The 23,498-nt window shown below is 32.2% G+C and overlaps 1 protein-coding gene and 1 long non-coding RNA gene across 2 annotated transcripts; one reads left to right on the top strand and one right to left on the bottom strand.

Moving 5' to 3' along the window:
• Positions 1–1,570: 1,570 nt before the first annotated feature.
• Positions 1,571–5,411, bottom strand: LOC134684758 (short-chain collagen C4-like). Its single transcript, XM_063544064.1, has 5 exons — positions 5,318–5,411; positions 4,398–4,583; positions 3,893–3,955; positions 2,575–2,811; positions 1,571–1,809 (listed from the first exon to the last, which is right to left on the bottom strand). The coding sequence occupies exons 2-5, from the start codon at positions 4,573–4,575 to the stop codon at positions 1,571–1,573; spliced, it is 717 nt and encodes a 238-aa protein (XP_063400134.1). The 5' UTR covers positions 4,576–4,583; positions 5,318–5,411.
• A 9,459-nt stretch (positions 5,412–14,870) lies between these two features.
• LOC134684004 (uncharacterized) lies at positions 14,871–17,129 on the top strand. The gene is made up of 2 exons (XR_010101139.1): positions 14,871–14,991; positions 16,597–17,129. It is a non-coding gene; the product is annotated as an uncharacterized LOC134684004 (long non-coding RNA).
• Positions 17,130–23,498: the final 6,369 nt, after the last annotated feature.

Here is a 23,498-nt window from a genome sequence, read left to right as displayed (position 1 = left end):
TTCGCTGATTTTCATAGTGTGATATTAATTATCAACATCGTCTTAGGATGTAATGAAATATTTGTGGAGACTTTGATGTTGCATCGTTTTTGACGTAGAAGACGATGTAGAAGTTCAAGATAAGTATAGATTATCGTGTTTTTCTACACATTGATATGATAAATTTCAGCCGCGAGCCACAATGTAACCCGTTTTTTACGAGAGAGGGCAGCTATATCAGTCCGCGAGGGTTATATCAATAGCTAGGTAAATAGTACATCGGTTCAGACATGACTTAATTTAACATGTATTAAATTGTCAGTTTTTAGATTTAAAAATGAATTTAAAAAAAGACCTTAAGGTTTAAACTCTTTATATAGCTTGTGGATATATATATATATATACGAAGAAAACACGATTATTTGTTTATCATTCTATTACTGGTATTTTTTATGAAAGCAAGCTTGATACCGTCTCCTCAAAAAATGGGACGTCGCAAAATACTTCTCTTCAGACTTTGTAACGTCGCTGATAATGCCTGCTCTCGTCTCATAGCCGATATATTACGGAGCGACTGAGCAAGTTAATATACGCCTTTGACTGTTGATGGCATACTTTTGATTGATGGCATCATTTATTAAGAAATAATTCATGGAAGCAATAGTTTTGTTTGAAATTACCACATGGCCTGGGTCGTGATATTCGAATTTTATCCTGAACGTTAGCCAAATCTATGACTTCCATGGATTATTTCGCTTTTAATAGGACAAATATGGTCATAAAAGAAACCAGAAGTCAGGGTGGTTTGCCGTGTATAGGGCTGTTCTTTCTTACTCCCTATTAGATAAAGTTTTATTTTTTTTTATCTTGTATACATTGTTTGTATTTTTTATAAAGTCCCTTTTTTCATGTACCTTTCAACTGTACCTGTACTTAAACATCCTTGGCTTTCAAATATTCGGTTTCGGGCGTTCCTAACGGACGTAAATTCAGGTAAGGTCTTCGGACGAATGAAGTTCTTAATGTATTACTTTGGTGTGGGTTTTTTTTCAAAAGGTGATTGAGTGTTAAGAGATTTTTAATGCTTAAAATTCAACTTTCAAAAGTCAAATGAACATGCTTGTGAAAACCTAGCTTACACCACTTTAAAGAGCCAGAGATGATAAATCACTCGAAACAACGTACATAAAGTATACACGAGTAAAAAAATAAAAGCCATGAAGAGGAACTATTTGTTTTGTTCTTTTTGTATCAAGAGAATGGCGATGATAACAAAGGGACTTTCAAACTAACAAGTAGAAAACAAACTGACAACGCAATATCAAAAAAGAAAATCACGTATTAAAGACAAACAGCAGTTTTAAAAACAGTATATAAAACGAAAACATTAGCAACACGTACCCAATAAAAACTGGGGGCGATCCCAGGTTCCCTGGAAGGGTACATGTATATATGCTCAATTCGGTAAACATGTTAAATTCAGCACCAAAACAATTAGGTGTGAAATAGAGATGTGTAGACAGAATTCTTTTTTTTTTCATAAAAAAACAATCATGAATGCATGTATAGTAGCTTTTCCTACTCTAATAATTTATTTTGTACAAACAACGCATTGCACCTCTACTGCATCCTTGTATGGAGGACACCTCAAACTGCCACATTTGGTACTAATTGCATAAAATAAAGCCCCATTTTCGTTGCTAGATTTATTGTCGAGCGGTTCGGCATTCTCGTCCACACAAGCATAGTCCTTACTACTGGTAGTCTTATGACCCGATAGAAGATAACCACTATATTCTGATGTCCAGCCCTTATAGCATGTTTTTCTGCCTATGATTGAAAACAATGTTGTTCTTTTAAGTTAGTAACAATTATATATTTCTTCAACTGATTTTAGACACATTTCTATGAATAGAACTTAAACGTATGTTTGGTCAAATTATTTTGTTCAGTTACATAAACCATCGGTTACCTTATTCGCCATCTTTTAGTCTTCTGAAACGGAAGTCTATTAAGTTTCTGCTGCTGAAAACACTCATCGACAAATACTTATTGTTATTTTATGACTGTGTTGTCTTCTTTGCCGATCTACATGTATGAAGTAACTACAATTTCAATAGCTTTTACCGTTGATGATATTTTTCTTTTTTTTTCTTTTTAAACGAAATCATTTATGGTAGAAGCAGGGTTGCAAACTTATGAACAGTCTGGTTTCAAGTTTCTTTGGAATGTGCATGTGTGATGCCTTTTATTCATTTATGTACTGCTGCTGTTGTCCGCCTGTTTTTAATTTGTTATAAAATCGTTTTTTTTTTTTTTTTTATCTCAGTCATATTAAGGATACGATTTGTCTATTGCATTTGAAAGTTTAATATCAGGAGTATATGTTATATGTCTTTGAACGCTGATTTTTTTTCTGATAATAAAAGAGTCAAATCTAATTATAGAAAGGAGGACAGAAAAAATATAATGCATGTACACAGCACACACAAAGTAGATCAAAATTCACATTATAATATATGATACAAAACAATTCTAATGACAAAACAGTATTTTTTCTCAAACTGCTAAATAAATGATAAACTTATTTGATACCTGGTATCATTAGTAGAACCGATTTCTTTCTTTGATGGCATACTGCACATGGTACTTCCATTTGATACATATCTCTCATTCCTGATGGCTTTAATTTGGACGTAGTCTCATATTCGGTACCAAATAACTGGGAGTTATCAGCTCCTGACAAGGGTTTGCCATTTTCTGGATCGTTTGGTAGGCATAAATTATTGACACCTCCTCCTTTGTTCGCATAATCATTTCCTCCGACTTGTCCTGGAAAACAATTTACCGTTTCTGATAAGGATTGGTATTTTTGAGTTTTAAAAAAGTTAAGTTTTGGTACAGTTAAAAAAAACATAAGCATGATTGTTTGGCATTATACGGCGAATGACATAGATTACAGTATATAACATTGATACATGAAAGTGTACATTTTACCGTAAAGCGCCATACTACTATGAAATGTGTCTATTATTGTTGAAGACCTAAGATCTCTAAATTAATGCAAAGGGGTTTCTTCTAAAAAAACAATTATATTCAATGAGACGATATGATATATATTTTAAGACTCTAGTAAGCAGATGAAGAATTACTATCATTTTAAAACAATCCAAAAAAAATATGTTCCAAATTCAGTTTTTTACTTCCTTGCAAGATATATCTATTGTGTTTTCTTCAAATTCCCAACATATTACAATTGAGTTTTTTTTTATTATCTTAACTAACAAGCAGTGTAGTGCTGAGCTGATGGGATATTTGTTTAAGATCACGGTTGGTCCCGATCGTAGCTTTCCTGATTTTTGCGGTCACCTATTTGGTTCCAATGTTATTGATATATATTTATGGCTGAAATCTTGGCCTGATTTCCACCTGAAACCTCCTGGCAGAACATTGTGACGCAATAACATATTGTCCCCACAGTTTGTGTTACAAAATGTTATTTTTTCTTAGGTCTCACACACAGCATGAATGATGGCTAGTGAACATATTTAGTATTGATGTCGTGGGTAGTCTACATTTGTCAATGATAGGACAAAGAAGTAGACATGTAGATGTTCAGTGGTTATCGATTGTTTAATTAAATGTGGTTCATACGTGTTTAACGTTTATTTTATGTAGATTATGTTTGTTTTCCTGTTTGAATGGGTTAACAAAAGTCATTTTTGGGGCACTTTATAATAGCCTGCTGTACGGTGTAAGCCAAAGGCTCCATGTTGAAGACCGACCTTTGACCTATAGTTGTTTACTTTTACAAATTGTGACTTGGATGGAGAGTTTTCTCATTGACTGTCATACCATATCTTCCTATTCTGATAAGCAAACCGTTTTAAATATATAATACGTCTTTGTTTACCTGTATATACCATATCAACTCCTTTCGGGCATTCTTTCTTTCCCCAACGTACATATGTCACGCCTGTGTGAATAAATAGTGATATTTTAATGTGTTGATTTGCAAAATGCATTATCAATTACATCTAGAATTTTTCTTTGCATAGTTCTGTTAGTTCGTCGTCTACAACAATTTAAAGCCAAATAATCCAGTACCTTTCTTCGCCCACTGAAAAAAAAATAGTGGATAGAGAGCATTATAATGTGAGTTACATGTATGTTCCGTACCGAGGTTAAAAGGTTCAAAGAAAGAACGATCAATATTAAAAAGTAAAAGAAGGGCCTTTCAAAAAGAAACATCGTCAAGTGTCGTATTTAGTCATGATATTTAATTGATCTATTTTTTTTATGAAAAATTCGGTGTTGATAGAAGATCTGACATTTCTTAGCCTTATAAGAAACAGGACATGCAGTTTAATGAATTCAAGAGACTGCATGCTCGATTATGTACATTTAATAATGCATACCTGATGTAGATGGCTTTACTCCAGGAGGGCATTCCTCTTTCCTAGAGGTATGGAGGTAATGTTTCATCATATCTACCAAAGACTGGTCAGAGGCTGATAGGTCATAATCTTTACAATCATGACACTGGACAAACACTGTTAATGTTGCTGTGATAAATGCCAAGTATGACAAGAACATGTTTGCTTCTACAATAAAATGCACACATTTACACATTTAACTTATAAATAAATTTCAAAAGAAACTGTTTTACAATTAATTGAAATTGTTTCAATTTTATTTGTGTTTTTCATATGCTTTTTGTGAAGCATGGAGGACCATAACATTAGACTGGTGACGATTTGGATGCAACAGCATTGGTACATTTTGTACATGTACAATGTATATTTTATCGTAAATAATTCAAATTATATAAAAATTCAAAATATGGAGATATCCTGGTATGATTACCAATGAGACAAATCAAATCTCCACCAGTGACCAAATATAATAAAAGTTACCAACTATAATGATCACCGTAGAGTTTTCAATAAGGTGACAAACCAAAACCTCATAGCCAGCTTCAATAATGTAATCCAAGCGTCGAAATGACACATGTTAAAGTAGGAAAATAAAAACCTGATTTACTTATAAAACAATGAACGAAAAACAAATGTGATATACAGCAACAAACTCAAACCTCTGAATCACAGGCTCCTGACTATTGGTTTACCAATGTTATAGAATACGTCTTATCTGTTTTTGTTTTGGCATGTCGCTATCGACCTACGATGTAGGTGAAGTAATATAAATATAACCAATAACGAAAAAGCTATCACAGCAATGTCACTAATAAACAAGAAATGCATAACATTAAAATTACTGTAAACACAACAATGATCCCCTGTTATAAAAAAAAATCATCAACAATACATAGACATACCTTATACGTCTTTTAATTGTCGCAGTTACAAACTGTCTGTATAAGGAATTGTCTTGAATTTGTCTTTTAAAGCCCAATTGTTTATGGTCCATACGTTGTTACATGTAATAGTAAATTAGAGGATTGCATGTATGGTGTATTGATTCGGTATATGCTTACATGTACATGTAGTATAAAGGTTAAAATACTAAATAGGATTTACTTTTGCTGATTTATTTCCAAATTTGTTTAGAACAGGCGCAGTACTGAAAAAAATCGTTAATTCAAATTTGATCATTTTATTTAGAAAATAAAATTATTCCAGTTCAACAGTAACAGAAAAAAAATCAGTTTCAACCACACGTTTAAGATGGTTCCGATTCCACTAAACAATGCCATATGATACGGGTCCAACTCGATATATATAAATTCGATACAAAATATTTGGAGGTCAAACATGTTTAAAAGTTATTAGAGCATTAAACATGAAATGGTACAAAAACAGCCTTTCCGTTTAAAGTCGTGAAGTTTATTTTTCGTTAAAAATGAATACCAGGTATCTGCCAGGAATTTCAATATGTTACTTTCTTATAATAATCAATAAATAGCATCTGAGATCATATAAACTATATGATCTCAGATGCTATTTATTGATTATTATAAGAAAGTAACAATAATCAATAAATAGGATCTGAGATCATATAAACTATATGATCTCAGATGCTATTTATTGATTATTATAAGAAAGTAACATATTAAATTCCTGGCAGATCTTTTGGCGATACACCTGTCCGGAATAAAAAAATAAACTGTATGCAGCATGAAACAAACGAATTAAAATAGATATGTATAGATTATTACATGTCCTTTTCCGTATTGGCCCTGGTATCATCCCGAGACTCCCATATCGGGCTTGAGGCTTTAGCTCAGGGTCGATATGGATCGAGGGATAATACCAGGGCCAACATGGAAAAGACAAATTATAATCTATTGATCGCATATTTAATTTTTGCATTAAAAGGGAAAAAAGTTTAATTACAACAATTTAATGGAACATACTAGGTATAATCTTTTTTTTTTTAATATTACAAACCAATTAAAAGTCATTATAAGGACGCAATGACATCACGTCATTTGGAATCAGGGCAAAATAACCAATATACTCTGTTTTGCCCCGGGCAATTTTAAAGGTTATAATATATTCAAAACCCAACGTATTCGTAACAAATATGTGATAAAATATCGTAATGCAACTCCTTAATCTTTATTCTGACACCAAATTCGAAGAAAAGTTGAAAAAAAACATCTCGATATCAGAAAATGTAAGACAGCAATGTTTCTAAGTTAGCGACTTTATAATACGATTTTTGTTGCTATGATAATTTTAAAAGTATATAGTCTATCTTTATTACCAAAGTCTATATAAACTATAGGTATACAATTATATCAACATCAATAATACATATAATACATACATAAACACAGACTATGTGACAGCAGAAGGTGTTGTAAAATAAACAAACATTATTTTAACATATCGGATCTAAGCTTAAAAGATCTAAATATAAATTTACCTAAATTACACAATTCTTTTACATTATTAGTACTCATCAGTTTAATAAATTTGTACATCGACGGTTTTTTCCAATAAAATGGCTTAATATAAATTGTTCTAAAACCTTGAAAACGTGGACATTTGAGGATGAAATGAAACTCATCCTCTATATCATTTTTACAAAAAGTACATATTCTATTATTTCGTGCTATACCATAAAATCTTCCATTTTCTATATCTAAGTTGTGGCTACTTAATCTTATTTTTGTAATACATTTTTTGTAAACATTTGGAATTTGTTTGCATAAATAAAATTGCAGACAAAAATTATCTAACATATATTTATAATTAGAACATTTTGGAGACATATACAACTGAGCATCAAGTTCTTGTTTTAGACAATCGTACAAACGTTGCTTTATGACAGCAAAATATACATCAGGTAAGTCACAAATAAGGTTTTGGCTATACCATACATCACCTAAACCAATAAGAAGAAGTTCGTTCTTTATAAAATACAGCCAGTTACACTTATTATTTGGACATCTCTCTAATTCACAATATAAGTAGTTATAACAATTTTTCAATATACAGTTTGAAGTATTTAGCAATTTAAACCAATATTTGAAAATCTTACATTTTCTTGCGAAAATAAGAGGCAATCTACCTAGTTCTTGATATATCATTACATTGTTAGTAGACAACTTAACACCAAGTATATTTTTACAATAGTTCATGTGGACTCTCTCTATTGCAGGGGGTTTATGTGCACCCCATATTTCGCTTGCATAACTCAATAAAGAATTTATATAGGTATCAAACAGTGATAACAAAGACACATAGTTTAAACACATACTTTTCACATTTCTTCTTAAAGCAAACATTGCTTTTCTACCTTGTTCTGACAATTTCTGTTGTAACATATTATATTTGCCATTAAAATTTAAAAGTACACCAAGGTAAGTAAAATTATCAACAACTTCAATTTCCTTATTATCATAATACCATTTCTCATCAACATGAACTCTTCCACCTTTCCTAAATACAACAATTTTAGTTTTTTCAATATTAACACTCAAAGACCATTTTGATGTATACTCATATAATGTATCAAGCATATTTTGTAACCCCAAAACAGATTCTGAGAAAATAACCATATCATCAGCATACACAAGTAAAAATAAATTCAATTCTTTCATCTCATATGGTATGGCATTACTATTCATGAAAGCCATTTCACAGTCGTTAACATATAATGAAAAAAGTATGGGAGATAACACCTCTCCCTGCATCAAGCCCAATTCATTGGTAAAATATTCAGAATTAAAACCATCAACACATACACAAGTAGACACATTAGTATATATAGATTTAATTACAGTTAAAAGTTTACCTTGAATACCAATTTGTGATAATTTATACCATAGCATTAGCCTTTGAACAGTATCGAATGCTTTTGTGTAATCAACAAAACAACAATAAAGACGTTTGTTTGCTGATAGGGACTTAAAAATTACAGAAATTAGGGCAAAAATTGCATCTACAGTTCCATAACCTGGGCGAAAGCCGAACTGGGCGTCAGTAATGACATCAAAAGAATCGGACCAGTTCATCAAACGTTGATTTAATACGGAAGTAAATAATTTTGCGAAATTACTTACAAGACTTATACCTGTATAGTTATTTGGATCGTCTTCGTTTCCTTTCTTGAAAATAGGCACAAGTATAGCAATGGCCCAGCTAGTAGAAAATATACCGGACTGTAAAATACCATTGAAAACCTTGACTAATGTTGGCATAAACACATCTTTATACTCTATAAAATATTCATTCAATATACCGTCTACCCCATGACTTTTATTGCGCTTTAAATTGCGAATGGCTTTTAAAATCTCCTCCTCTGTAATCACTTCATCAAGTTCAGGATATACACAATCACCATCAGTGTTATTAAATAAATCTTCGTCACATGCATTGTCTATATTAACAGACGACAGTTTTTTAAAGTGTTCAAAGAAAGATTGTAACGGTACATTATTTTTCTTTTCGGTCCTTTTCCTAAATTTAGAATAAACCAGTTTTGGGTTTATATATTTTAAAAAGTCCATTGCATTACCCTCTATACGTTGGTATTCTCGCTTAAGACGACGTTCCATAACTTTATATTCCCTCTTTGCACAAGTTAAGTTTGTATGGTTTACAATTGATTTTGAACGATTGAAAACATGTAGATAATCGATATAACATCGATAAAGTTCCTTGCATCGTGTGTTGAACCAAGGTTTGTCGAAATAATTATCTGGTTTATACGGCTTATTGTTAACATAAGGCATCGTTTTAAAGAAAGGCGACATAATGTCCTCTATCATACATGTAAAATTGCTCAGCGATTTATCAAAAGAATTTTGATTTTCAAAGTTTATACGATTCTGTAAACGAATGATATTGTCCATATTGATACGAATACACTCAGTACACTGTTCTTTAATTTGATCTTTCCATTAGTATTTAACACGACGTTCTGTATCTTCCATAGCATCTGAGCATTTGCCTGGGTTTCGCATGGTGTTAAATACATTCAGTTCTAAATGTAAAAATGCATGGTCCGAATAAGTATCTCACAGTGTCTTCTAAAGCAGAATGAGTACCACGTTGGTTGTTTATAACTCTTTTCCAACTCTTAAGCAGCAACGAAAAATTCTGAATCGCTCAGGCGTAAATGCATAGTTCAAAAATCAATTTAATTCAAGGTACATGTACATAATAAATCTGTATTTGAATGCATGTACAGTGCCTCCTAAATTCCTAAGGACAGTGGACAAATCCTTCCATACGTGTACACACCAGCAAGAGAAAGAGTATACTAGTTTAACATGTTTTTAAGCATTACACAAAATACGCAACAACGAAACAGCTTTTTTGTTCAAACTTTAAACAAAAAAGCTGTTTCTTAAAAGAGATTTTCGTCTGTGATATTTTAACATTAAAAACAAGTAAAAGTGTACTCTTCTTAAAACTTTCACCTATTTATATTTGAATGCATGGACAGTGCCTCCTTAATTCATATGTACATTTGATAAATAGTGAAATACGTACGTGTACACATCAGCAAGAGATAGTGGAGAGGTTAAGCATGTTTGTTAGAGCTCAATCCTCTTCCTAACCTGGGACTATGTGATGAGAGAACACAATAAGAACACAATCATACTCCAATTATAGTTAGTTTATATAAGGATATAGAAGTACATGTATCATAATAATAACACGATTATCTCCCGTTGAACATGATGGATAGAGCAAATATACGTGGTACATGTATGCAGCAGTACTGTACAAGTGTGTAAAGTCTCCACAGGATCTTTCTATTCGTTTTACTTTATGAAACATTCAGGTGATAGTTCACAGACGGACGGACGCACGAACTGATTGATTTCTGCCAATTATAACTGGAAACTTTGTTTATAGGGAGTATAATCTTAAAACAGCAATCATGGTACAATACATATTATTCAACTATGTAACTGCGACAGTTCATATGAAAGAACGAAATATTAAAGATATGGATATTCCTTTTTTTTTTCATTAGAAAAAATACGTCAAAAAATCTTAAAGCAAATCACAACAAGAAATAACAAATAGTAAAATAGCGCAAACTCGAAAGTATACTTTTCTAAACACATAATTTCGTAGTTACATGTATCAATATTCATCGATGGTGCTATTAAGCATGTGCATAAATTGCAAATAACCTTTGATAACTATGTTGAATATGATGCAGACTACTGTTTGTGTTATGTTACAGTTAATCTTTTATCGCCTATATGATGGACATTAGTTTAAAGGGACTAGTTCAAAGAATGATATTAGAAGTGCGAATTCAATTAACAATTAATTTCAGCTTCCCTTCATCTCGTAAGTTTTATCGTCAATTCATGCAGTTAAAAATGCGCGGAATCGTTTTCCGTTCAAATGTACGTCTATATGTCTTCTTTCGCGATGAAGATATTGGCGAAAGTCAATAAACAGTATACATGTAATATGACTTCTTATATTTTAAAGAGGGTGGTGTAACACGTATGTTATGTTTACAATGGTTTATGATTTCTCCACGATGGTTATGTTCCAGACCATATGCGTATTTTCAAATACGCATACGGTCGAGCTGTACGCGTACGGTCTGCCTTATTTAAAGATGTTAATTGGTCAAGTTTATAAGTTACACATATACTTATACCTTTTATAATATATATGAAGAGATGAATAAAACAAGCTAACGGGCACATAAAAGTAAAGGAATTCACTAATCAACCCACTTTTATTTGCTCCAAATTTTGAACAAAATCATGGTAAACGGTACATCTAAGTTTTGTTATAAGATAAGATTATTTTAACAATTGGCTACGGTTTGCGTATTCACCTGATATTCCTCTTTGAAATCACAAATGAACCTAATTACATATACATGTTAATGGCTCAAGGTTGGACAATATGGAAAAAAATCTTGTATTTACATCTACGAAAATAGGTCAAACATTCAGCTCTCTTATAGCAAAATAGTCATATTGTTAAAGTTTATTTTTGTAAAACATGTAGCTGTAGTCTTACATGTACATGTATGTGTTTTCTTACATCAAGAGACATCTGAAACGTATAGAAGATCGTGAAAATCAGAAATATGGAGATTTGCTATGATTACAATAGTTAACAAAGGTACCAGGATTATAATTTACAAATCGGACATGAATTGTATATGTCGTGTACAAGTTGCAATTTTGTACAGGTTATAACATGTACAAACATATTGTTCATGTTGTAATTTGCACAAAGCCAAAATACAAGTTATAACATGTAAAAAAGTACCTGGTACAAAATATTGCTGAACATGGTTTTAACTTGTGCAAAATTTAACATAATAAGAAAGCAGAATATATATTCACGATTGCAATTATTAAAAAATAAAGAACAATAAGCAAATGCAATAGGAGATGCATTATTTACAGATTGCATGCAACACTTCATTTTCATACGATTTTTGAAACAAGTATTTTTTTTTATTATTGCTACAAGACAGAAACATGTGACACCTTTGAGTTGCACAATATTTGCATTCTTCTACGTTTACACATACCAGACTTACAACTACCTTTCTTACACTGAAAAGGCACAAATTTTGCCCTCATGGGATTTCAGACACATTTAAAGTTGAACTTTTTTGCAAGAAATTGAACGTAGTTTCTACTTAAGTATCTCTTTATTTCTCCAACTAAGTCTTTAGTTCAAATTTTATAGCTGCAATGTTCAGTTACATTTATCACCACGCCTGTTATATTTGGACGGAATAGGAATGCTAACGTTGTCACCTTTAGAGAGAACATTTAATCTAGTTTTTGAATTCTTTGTAAAGGCATCAAATTGTATCTGCTGGCCAGAAAGGGCCCTCTTTTGTGCACGCTTGATGTCAATACTTAATATTTCAGACAAACCCTCACTGGTATTGACAGCAGGAATGACACCATCAGAGAGCGCCCTCTTTCGAGAAAGTATACCACTAGATGTCATGCTGGTACTTCTTCACAAACCATGTTAGCATCATTTAATTCAATTACCATAATGATTGTTTTAGTTTCATACTCGATCGTTTGTTCATTGTTGTCTGCTGAATCATGACCATTCCATTCACTATCAGTTTCAGTGTTTTTGTCAGTAAAAATGTCCGTCTCTGGCATTGTTTTGTTAGTTTTAATTTCAGTGTCGGTATAATGTTCTGTCTCAGTAAAAGGGTTTTCACTATCATTATTATTGGATATAGAACTTTCTTAAAATATTGCTTCTAAGACTTTTTATGTAAGAATACCGAATAATGTTTATTGAATACGTGTGTATTTTGAAACTCTTTAATGTATTAAGTAATTATACTAACTATTTATCTGGACGTCATTAACTGTATCAAAAAGGTATCACACTAAAATGAATGGACAAACAAATTATGAAAATACTATTGAGGTTAGTGGTACTACATGTACTATGTAGTATGTGACGGAATACTATAAACATATCTTAATTTTGAACATTGTACAAGTTAAAACCAATTTTACGCAATATTTGTACATGTTAACATGTATGAGGTACTTTTGTACATTTTATAACTTGTATTTTGGTATTGTACAAATTATAACATGTACATCATTTTTGTAACAGTTATAAACCTGTACTCAATCGAAACTTGTACACGACATATATGTGTATACACCAGAACCCAAAAGGAAGAGGATGCATACAATGTTGTTTTAATCGTACATTCTTTTTCCAGACATTTCTGTGTCGTAAAACCGATGATTTAGTTTCCATTTCATCTTTCTTTGCCTTAACCTATTATTATATTTCAAAAGCATTTACTGTTTCATCTATCGAATATTGCTGACAACGAAAAAAACAACCAAAAAAAACCATATATTTGACTGTTTTTATGCTTACATAAGCTTTAATATTCACATGGGCTCTGTCTTGCGTGTGAATGTGCGTTATTAATGAAATCATGGGTTTATATATCACTCAATTGATGCAGGAAACCAAAGAGGATTCTTTTCCTATGCATTTTGTTTAAGGAGGATGGGACGCATATTTTGACAGACGTAACATTATTATCCCAACTACATGTATGTACTTTACAAAAAGTAACAAACCAAGTCCATAATACACGGGTATCACTAATGTCTTATATCTGACTATAATGATACCTATTGTACCTAATTGTGAAAATCTAAATCCGAAACTAAATATCCATCAAATGTCAACAACGAGGGTATCTAATCTTGTGTATTATTTATTTTGATTTCATCTAACTAATTTTAGAGAATATTTCAAAAGAAATTATAACGACTGACGCAAAAGATTGACCTGAATTAATCTGAAACAATGATTCTTTTAATCGGTGAAGTTGTCAAAATCATGAATGACGCAGCTCTTGACTGCTAAACCGCGATTATACAAACGTTTTTCAAAACATATAGTCAGATACTAGAAGAAAGCATCTTGTAAACTGTGCTTGATTACAAAAAAATAAAAACTGACAAGTCAAAAAGAATTTAGTTTGTGTTTTCTTTCATATCATATTTAGAAAAATATAAATGGCCTGATATATTGCATATAAAAACAATCATGTCAAGACCGGTGTTTTACCGAAAATATCCATAGAATAGGCAACTTTCGAGTTCGATGCATTTCCGTCGAAAATTCTGGTTACGGGCGTCGTCACTTCCGTTCTAGTGTTGAGCGAGTGGTTGGAAACCTAAAATTCTATATTGTACGGCAAATTTAATTCTCAAAATTGACAATCAGCACTGCTGTCATTAGGGAATAGTCAATAAGAACCTACAGAACAAACTTTATTTCTAGTGTATCCTGCACAATGACGATCACTAAGACGCTTGATGAACATTAATAGTGTAGGGATACAGGTGATCCCCTCTATCTGGTGGTTAAATGACGACTTAAAGGCGCATATAATTGAAGTGTTTTTTCCGATGACGGATGAACTTGAAAGTGGTCTATTTGTTTATCTCTTTTTTTTTTTCTTTTTTTTTTTTTCTTTCTTTTTTTTTTTATTTTCCGGGACATTAAACCCGATCACCTTTTAAACATAATTTGTTTAACTCTAGTTGTGTCATAACTATGTCGTTGTCATGCTTTTTGCACTGCAAAGAGATTTGTACTAAATATATTTCTAAAATTGAACCCATTTTCTAACGTAAGGAATTCTGAACTTGTATCGAAATTCCGGTAATGAATTTAAAAAAAGAACTGTATTTTATTCTATCATACTTTATGCAAAAGAGGTATCTGAACGGGAGGTCTGATTTGTTTATTTTTTATCATTTGAAACAACTAATTGATAATTTTATGTTAAACTCGCATAAGTTATAATTTTTAATTTATTTTTCTCAGACACATTGTTGCGTTTTTGTTGTCATACATATTGAGTATAAGTATACGCCTTAATATTCCAATCTTCATCTGCGTGTTATCTAGTCACTTGAGATTAGAGGCTAATAAAATATCTATATAAACTGGTCAGGGTCCAAGTAAATTCAAAACTGGACAAAGCTATTCTATTGTTTATACACAAATAGCAAAAGAAAATGTAAGTACACAAATTTAGCTATTATTTTAAATTGTCTCTGTATTTGTAAGTTTTGTATCGCATTACATTCGTTTCCCTTTTCGGACAATACACATACAACTTTACATTTAATTCAATAGAATTTCACATGCTTCTTTCTATAAAGGATTTTTTTTAATTGGTTTAAAAAGAAATGAATCACTCTTTTTCGTGGTATACATTTCTTTGAGGTTTCAAGCGCTCGTACATTTGTGAATGATTTTTTCCTAAAACTATAGATTTCCATAAAGACTCCTTTAGATACATCATAAACAATATGCAAATAAAATGTTTTATTGTTGTAATATCCAGTAATATTATTACTTAGCAATATAATATTTCCCACAGAAATAAAGTAACCAAAAGTTAGCATGCAATAAATCTTCAAAATTCATGATGTCATCAACAACAAAATCTTAGTTTAAAACAATTTTTACTTTCAAATATTATAATATTGCTATAAAAAAAAAGGGTTATTGCATAAATATTTGGGAATATTGTCCCTCGTAGAACATATGTTGGACTTGCAAGCTCGTGCAATATAATATTCTACTGGGGACAATTTCTTATGTTGTACTGTTATACCACTGTCCCAGGTTAGGGGAGGGTTGGGATCCCTCTTACATGTTTAACCCCGCCACATTATTTATGTGTGTGCCTGTCCCAAGTCAGGAGCCTGTAATTCAGTGGTTGTCGTTTTTTTATGTGTTACATATTTGTTTTTCATTCATTTTTTTACATAAATAAGACCGTTAGTTTTCTCGTTTGGATTGTTCTACATTGTCTTATCGGGGCCTTTTTATATGCGGTATGGGCTTTGCTCATTGTTGAAGGCCGAGCGGTGACCTATAGTTGTAAATGTTTGTGTCATTTTGGTCTTTTGTGGATAGTTCTCATTGGCAATCATACCACATCTTCTTTTTTAAATATTCCCCAATATTCATTCAATAACTCTATAACATTTTATATTTGTTTTAAGTATATACACATACCCTATCTGAAATATCAAAAAAGTTTCTGTACCTGTCATTTGTTAAAAAGAAAAGCATTAAAGTGCAACATACATGTAATGTACATGAGTTTTTTGTATACTTAAATTTTGCAAACCCAGAAATGTACCATTATTTTTTCAAGCACGACTGTCATGCATTTGTATGTTTTTGACCTTAAAATTTGTTAATTGGAACTTTGCTTTTGCTCCTTGATAAAACGCCATAATTTCTCAACACTATCATTTCCCGTTCTCAAAATCTTCTATTTCATGCTTCATGCGACCTAGATATTTCGCTTATTCATAATTTCGAACGACTTTATTATGTTTCACATTTTTTAATTTCAAACGGTGGACTATGTATAGAAATTGGTTCGAAATTCCTAATTGGCACCTAAAAAAATATTTTCAAAGAAGAGTGTTTAATAGCTTCCGCGCTTCATACAAAATGTACTTCGGTCAACGCTTTTACACTCCAATGAAGTTACAAAAAGAAACATTCAATTCTTACGTGGATGATATATAATACAGTCACTTTTAGGAATATAAACGATTAAGTTACTACTGTTATTTTATTTTTCGTTTTTAATTTACAGAAAATGGAGAGGAAAGTGTTAGTTCTTGTTGCAGCCATTTTTCTTATCAGTACAGCATGCGCAACATGTCGGACAAACTGCGCACACAGATATCAAGACGATGTAAACAGCTGTGAAGCCCACGGAGGTACAAATGACGCATGCGTAGACAAGGCAACGGCACACATGCTCCACTGCATGAAACCATGTTCATCTAGAAAAAGGAGCGTAAACTGGAAGCTATTCAATGTGTAAATCTTAACTTTCAGTTTTGACGAGGACTATTTTGGATAAAATAGGTCCGATATACGATTTGTGTAACAGGTTATTTATAATAGAACGACTATCAGTGTATAACTTCACTACACTAAGTTTGTTTGTTGCATTGAACTTATTGGCAAATTGAGACTTTTTTTTATTGTATATATGTTTTGTTGTTGTTGTTTAATTGTTCAACATGAAATGTTGAGTTCTTTGTCCATTGTCTTAAATGATATATGTATGTGATACAATATAATTTATTTTTATACTGTAAATAAATAATGCTTATTTTATTCATCATTTTCTAGGTCATTTTACTTCCGACTACTTAAGCTAATCAGGTCTTTGCTTTCTTTATTTATAAATGTGATCATACGACTTCAAACAATGAAAATATCAGATGAATCTTAAACCAATGTACCTACGACTTTAAACCAAGCTCTAGCTGTCGCGCATATTTATTGACCTGATAATATTGAAGATAGCTTGAAATCAGTTAGGCTGATGTTTGGTGTTAAACACCACATTTAACAAAATGTATTCTGATTTCTTTTTGTTGGCGGAAAAAGAAGTTACCGGAGAGAACAATTGGAAACTAACAATCCTAGTCAATTTAGATTTGAATCGAATGCACCTACCACGTGCGGGATTTCAACTCTGACCCTCACTGTTGACTCGATCATTGTATTTTTAATTTTAGTTTCTTTTATATATTTCGGAGTGTAGTATGACGTCCAATATCGCTGAACTAGTATACATTTTTGTGTAGGGGCCAGATGATGCACGCAACCGGATGCGGTATTTACTTACTGCTTTGAAGACTGTTAACTGCACTTTGGTCAGGGTGTTGTCTCTTAGATATATTCCCAATTTCCATTCTCAATTTTATGAGAGCACCACACACTAATTAGAAAGAAAGCAAGAACAAATAATTCTATCAAACACATATTGCAAATACAATGTAACACAAGGACAGGAGATATTTGGGAATGATTGAATGTTTCATATTATGTTTCCCTTATAAATAACGTCTTTATGGTGAAGGATTGTTTCCAATGCCTTTTCGCTTTACATGTAGTTCTCGTCAGGTTATTTGACCCCGTGAGATTCCAGTCGGTCATAAAATACTCCAAATGTACAATGTATGAACACATTGAGGTTGGGGAAATTTTCAAAAAGACAGTAATCAAGCGACACAAACATTAAAAAACCACGAATTTTTCATTAAACATAAAAATTATATCTTTAACAAATACAGATAACTTTATATAACGCTCTAGCTCTGAATTGCCCAGAGTCTCGACACTTATCATGCTTATTAGGCCATGATATAAACACAAAATGCCGAATATAGATTTCCCGGTCGTTTTGTAGTATTACATTTTTAATGCACTCAATTTCAACAGTCTTAACATACATGTATAACATGGTTAGTAAACGGTCTCTTCCTCGAATGCCAACATTTTATGAGCTACCTATTCCTTGAGTGCCAACTAAAATATTTCAATGGATGTTAATATAATGACAATTATAGTTGTTTTTACAAGTATTCAACTGTAATAAATAATTAGTGAAATTGATAAAATTGCAGCAAATTTTCACTTTTTGATATTTCTGATTCTTGTACCAGTAAAAATGAAGCGAGTACTTTTAATAATTTTTTGTTGACGGAACCCATTTCGTTTCAGGAAGCATTACATCTATACTATTAAACGAGAAGATCTCATTTTGTGTGTAGCTTCCCTTCCTTCCACGATAAATTAGTCATCATGCCTCAGTGTTCTATAGGTAACATGCATGGTCGGATTTGTCATCCATTTTTAAGATAAGTAAGATTGAGTTGTTTTTGGTGAAAAACGATAAAAAAAAAAAAAAAAAGGAGTCCGGATACTGATTCCGTCATCAGACTGACTTATAGTCAGAAATAAGACTTCCGGTTTAAAACATGCACAAGTTCAACCAATCGTATGATATATAACACAAAAGAAAAATTAATAAGCCAATCAGAGCGTTCTGTATATCATGGTGTTTAGATCACAAGACTACATATATTATACCTCCTTAATTTTAGAGAGGACTATTATTTTCGAGTTCATCTGCATGTAAACTACGATTATATTACTTTTATATATTGAAGACTCTCTGTATTCTGTCTTCTTTTTTCTTTCAAATGTTAACAATTTAAGGGGTCATACCAATTGCATATATATTAAAATAGGTAAAACATGTGGAAACAAGAATGTGTCCATAGGACACGGATGCCACATCGGCACTATTTATACTAGGTTTCGAGTCGATTGGACTTCAATTTCATCAAAAACTACCTCGACTAAAAACTTTAACATGAAGTGGGACAGACGGACGGACGAACGAACGAACGAAAGCACAGATGCACAGACTAGAAAATATAATGCCCATAAATGGGGCAAAACCTTTCATTGTTAAAAGTGAAATGATTGATTTGGCAAAAATGAAAGTAGGGTAGGGATTGGAGGGAGGCAGAACCTTTTTCGGGACCTTGCAATCGGGTGTATTTAATCTCGGGATTTCGAGAAATGAATTTCCGACCACTCCTCAAATAAGACTTAGTCGGTCTTAGTCATTTATGCAAGATTCATACCGGGTGAGGTTTTCCTTAACCAGAGTTCAGCTATATTTCTATACCATTTATTTGATATTTGTTTTAGATATGGTAATGTTCCCGAATTATGGAATATAATTATTATAAATCCTATCACTAAATCTTACATGTCAGACGCAAGAGACCTCCTTTATTATCTAGATCTGATGTAATTATTAATTGTAATCGACATACTACTAAGTTTTCTAGTAATTATACTTATCTTCGTTTCGTTTTAAACCAGCACTTAGACTATAATATTACTGCGAAAGCCGTTGCATCTTCAGCAAATAAAGCTGTAGAGTTGGTAATAGCCAAGTGTAAACTTTTAGGTGGTGTTTGTTTCGATGTATTTGTAAAATCATATGAAAGTTTGGGTTGTCCTATAATAGAATATGGAGCAGGTATATGGAGTGTAAAAACATATTCTTGTATTAACTCCATACATAATAGGGCCTGGAGATTTTTTTCCGGGGTAGGAAACTATAATATGCACCAAGTGCTGCAGTTACTAGAGACTTAGGTATAACACCTATTTTTGATAAGCAGTGGAAAAGTATTATTCGTTTGTGGTGTAGATTAAATAAGCTCAAATCGGTTAAAGCAGCAACAGCAAAATATGATTTTCAACATCCTGACAATCATGAAGTTTTAGCTGCCTGTAATTTACCTCATTTAAATTTAATGATTGTTGTGATAAGCATACACTTTTGTTATGTAACTGATTTGCCACGAAATAATTATAGACCATCTAAAGTCGTCCCTTCAGTGAAGTGCATAAATCAAATTAAAAGTAAAAGTGTATTTCTTTCATACACAAACGATGCAAACGGCTAAGCGTGCACATGTTTTTGTCATTTGTTTCTAAAATACGTTTGCAAAGTTAACATAAACTTTGACAAGCAATGCCCTCGCTAAAAATGCGTCTACTGTTTGGCTTTCGTCGTTTGTTAGAACAAACGCTACATTTGTTACTAACTTCACCCTGTTTTAAACGATGTATTTGTTTTTACGTTTGTAAAAAGTCTGTTTGCCAACAACATGCGCGTGCCATTATTGAAAGTTCAAACAGTGTCAGTAAACACCGATTAAACTATGTCTCTATTTCTACATTTGTAGAATTTAGAAAACAACAACAAATGCCAAACAACGTTGACAAAATATAAGTTAGAAAGAAATGCACTCTAAAAGTTCTCAAAATATTTTAGTTCGCGACTTGTCCTGCTACGTACCAACTTTATAAATGTCGTACTAAAACTAATCCCTGTACTAGCGATGTCGGACCATTTCGTCATTATAAATTTGTACATGAAACGGAGGTAACTGAAAGACTAATAGCAAACAGCGACGATAATTATTTTATTGAACAAATACAGTCCGGGATTATATTAACCGTTTTATACCAGCCCAGTAGTCAGTATTTCGGTGTTGTTATGCATATCAATATTGTGGTCATTTTTATAAATTTTCTGTTAACAAAACTTTGAATTTTTAAAAACTAAGGATTAATTTTTCTTTTCTCTTAGCTGCATTTTGGCACAACTTTTTGGAATTTTGAATCCTCAATGCTCTTCAACTTTGTACTTGTTTGGCTTTATAAATATTTTGTTATGAGCGTCACTGATGAGACTTATGTAGACGAAACGCGCATCTGGCGTACTAAATTATAATCCTGGTACCTAGGATAACTATTTACGAACGATCCAGAAGAAGATTACTTCATTTAAAAATGTACATCTCCACAACTTTAGGTAATTCATGGTTAAAAGACATCACAAAAATAACAGAGACAGAATTTACCAATAAAACTAAATTATAAAAAAAAATGAACGAAACTTACAAATTTAATTAAATCACATCAAAATTTCCGAAAACACTGTTTGACATCGCATTTTTAGTGTAATGTCGCGTTGTAGGAATATCGTATGCAACATAAGAATCGCAAACTAATTTTTGAAACCTTTGATCTGACCAGACTAGGGCTTGAAAACACGTCCTCCGGCACACAAGGCGAACACACTACCACACAACCATCGGGGCGGTAACAATCATTATGGAGGAGAAATTATTCGAATAACTGAGTTTGAAATAATTTTCTGATTATTTTAGAACTGCTGTAAAAAAATTAAAGTACTAGATAATTAAAACAAAAAGAAAAAAATGGATGGCCATTATAATTACGCTTCCATTGTGAAATAAACATTGCAGTACACAAAATATGTTTCATCTCTAACTAAGATTAAATTATAATGAAAATTGAATTCCAATTGTCTCCCCTTGTACAGAAAATATTGTCTGTATATATATATGTCATTTACTGTCCAATCAATATATTACAATTATAGTAATGATTAGTAATAAAGTATACACTTGTTCATGTTTCTGCTAAATTTGTACACATACATACATACATAATGCCAATTAGACAACTCTCCATCCAAGCTACAATTTATAAAGTATAACCCACTTTGCATCTATACGTTAGGAACTGGCGCTTATTAGTTCTTCCGTTCGTCCGTTTGTCTAGCTTTTGGTTAAAGTTTTTGGTCAAGGTATTTTTTTATGAATTTGAAGTCAAATCACCTTGATACTTATTAAACATGTTCCCTATAATATGATCTTTCTAATTTTAATGCCATAAATTTGTACACCAGCTTTGACTTTCAGAGACCTTATATATTTCACAATCTGTATACAGAAGAATATATACTTACACGAACATAATGATTGAATATATACTTACGTGAACATAATGATGGACTTAAAATTTATAACACAAGTCAGGTCTTTACACATGCAGGGTTTTTAAAATCTGGCACATGTATACATGTATGATATGTGTCTAGGCTAGATCTATTCATTTTTGAAAAGTTTATAGATGTTTTTGATGGTCTAAGTTTATGAACGAAGATGTGGTAGGATTACGAATGAGACAAATCTCCACAAGAGACCAAATGACAAAAAAAAATACACTACGTTTTGACCCGAGTGTACTCGCAGTTACTGACAGCTAGTTCAAACCACTTGCAACTGATTAAAAAAAATCATGCATCTATTACGAGTTGTTTGACCGTTACGGAATATTCGTTTCGCAGATGATATAGGATATGTTCCTTGGATGTATGTCATAACTACAATACCGTCCCCTTTTTCACGAACATGACCTTCCGAATTAGACTATTTATCGTGTTTGTTATAACATGAGTAGCACAACGGGTGCCACATGTGAAGAAGGATCTGCTAACCATTCTGAAGCACATATATGCATGAGACCGTCCTCGTTTTTTTTGTAGGGTTTGTGTTGCTTAGTCTTAAGTTTTCTATGTTGTGTCTGTTGTAGTATGATTTGTCTGGTTGTCTTTTTAGCTCACCTGGCCTAAAAGGCCAGGTGAGCTTTTCTCATCACTTGGCGTCCGTCGTCGTCGTCGACGTCGTCGTCGTCGTCGTCTGACGTCGTTAACAATTTTTCAAACATCTTCTCCTCTGTAACTACTGAATGGATTTGGATGAAACTTAGCATGATTGTTCCTTAGAGTATCCTGCACAAAGTGTGTGCTTCAAATTTTGATCCGTCAAAAAACATGGCCGCCGTTACTTAAAATAGAACATAGGGGTCAAATGCAGTTTTTGGCTTATATCTAAAAAATGAAAGCATTTAGAGCAAATCTGACATGCAGAAAAGATGTTCATTAGGTCAAGATCTATCAGCCCTGAAATTTTCAGATGAATCAAACAAACCATTGTTGGGTTGCTGCCACTTAATTGGTAATTTTAAGGAAATTTTGCAGTTTTTGGTCATTATCTTGAATATTATTATAGATAAAGATAAACTGTAAACATCAAAAATGATCAGCAAAGTAAGATCTACAAATAAGTTAATATACCAAAATTGTCAATTGACCCCTTAAGCGGTTATTGTCCTTTAATGACAATTTTTCACAATTTGTTCATCATATTTGCTAACTTTAAAAAATCTTCTCCTCTGAAACTACTGAATGGATTTGGATGAAACTTAGCATGATTGTTCCTTAGATTATCCTGC

The sequence above is a fragment of the Mytilus trossulus genome, chromosome 9 (genome assembly GCF_036588685.1).
Source record: "Mytilus trossulus isolate FHL-02 chromosome 9, PNRI_Mtr1.1.1.hap1, whole genome shotgun sequence".
Lineage (NCBI taxonomy): Eukaryota > Metazoa > Mollusca > Bivalvia > Mytilida > Mytilidae > Mytilus > Mytilus trossulus.
Note: the sequence above shows the minus strand (reverse complement) of the source record. Positions and strands in the feature narration are given on the sequence as shown.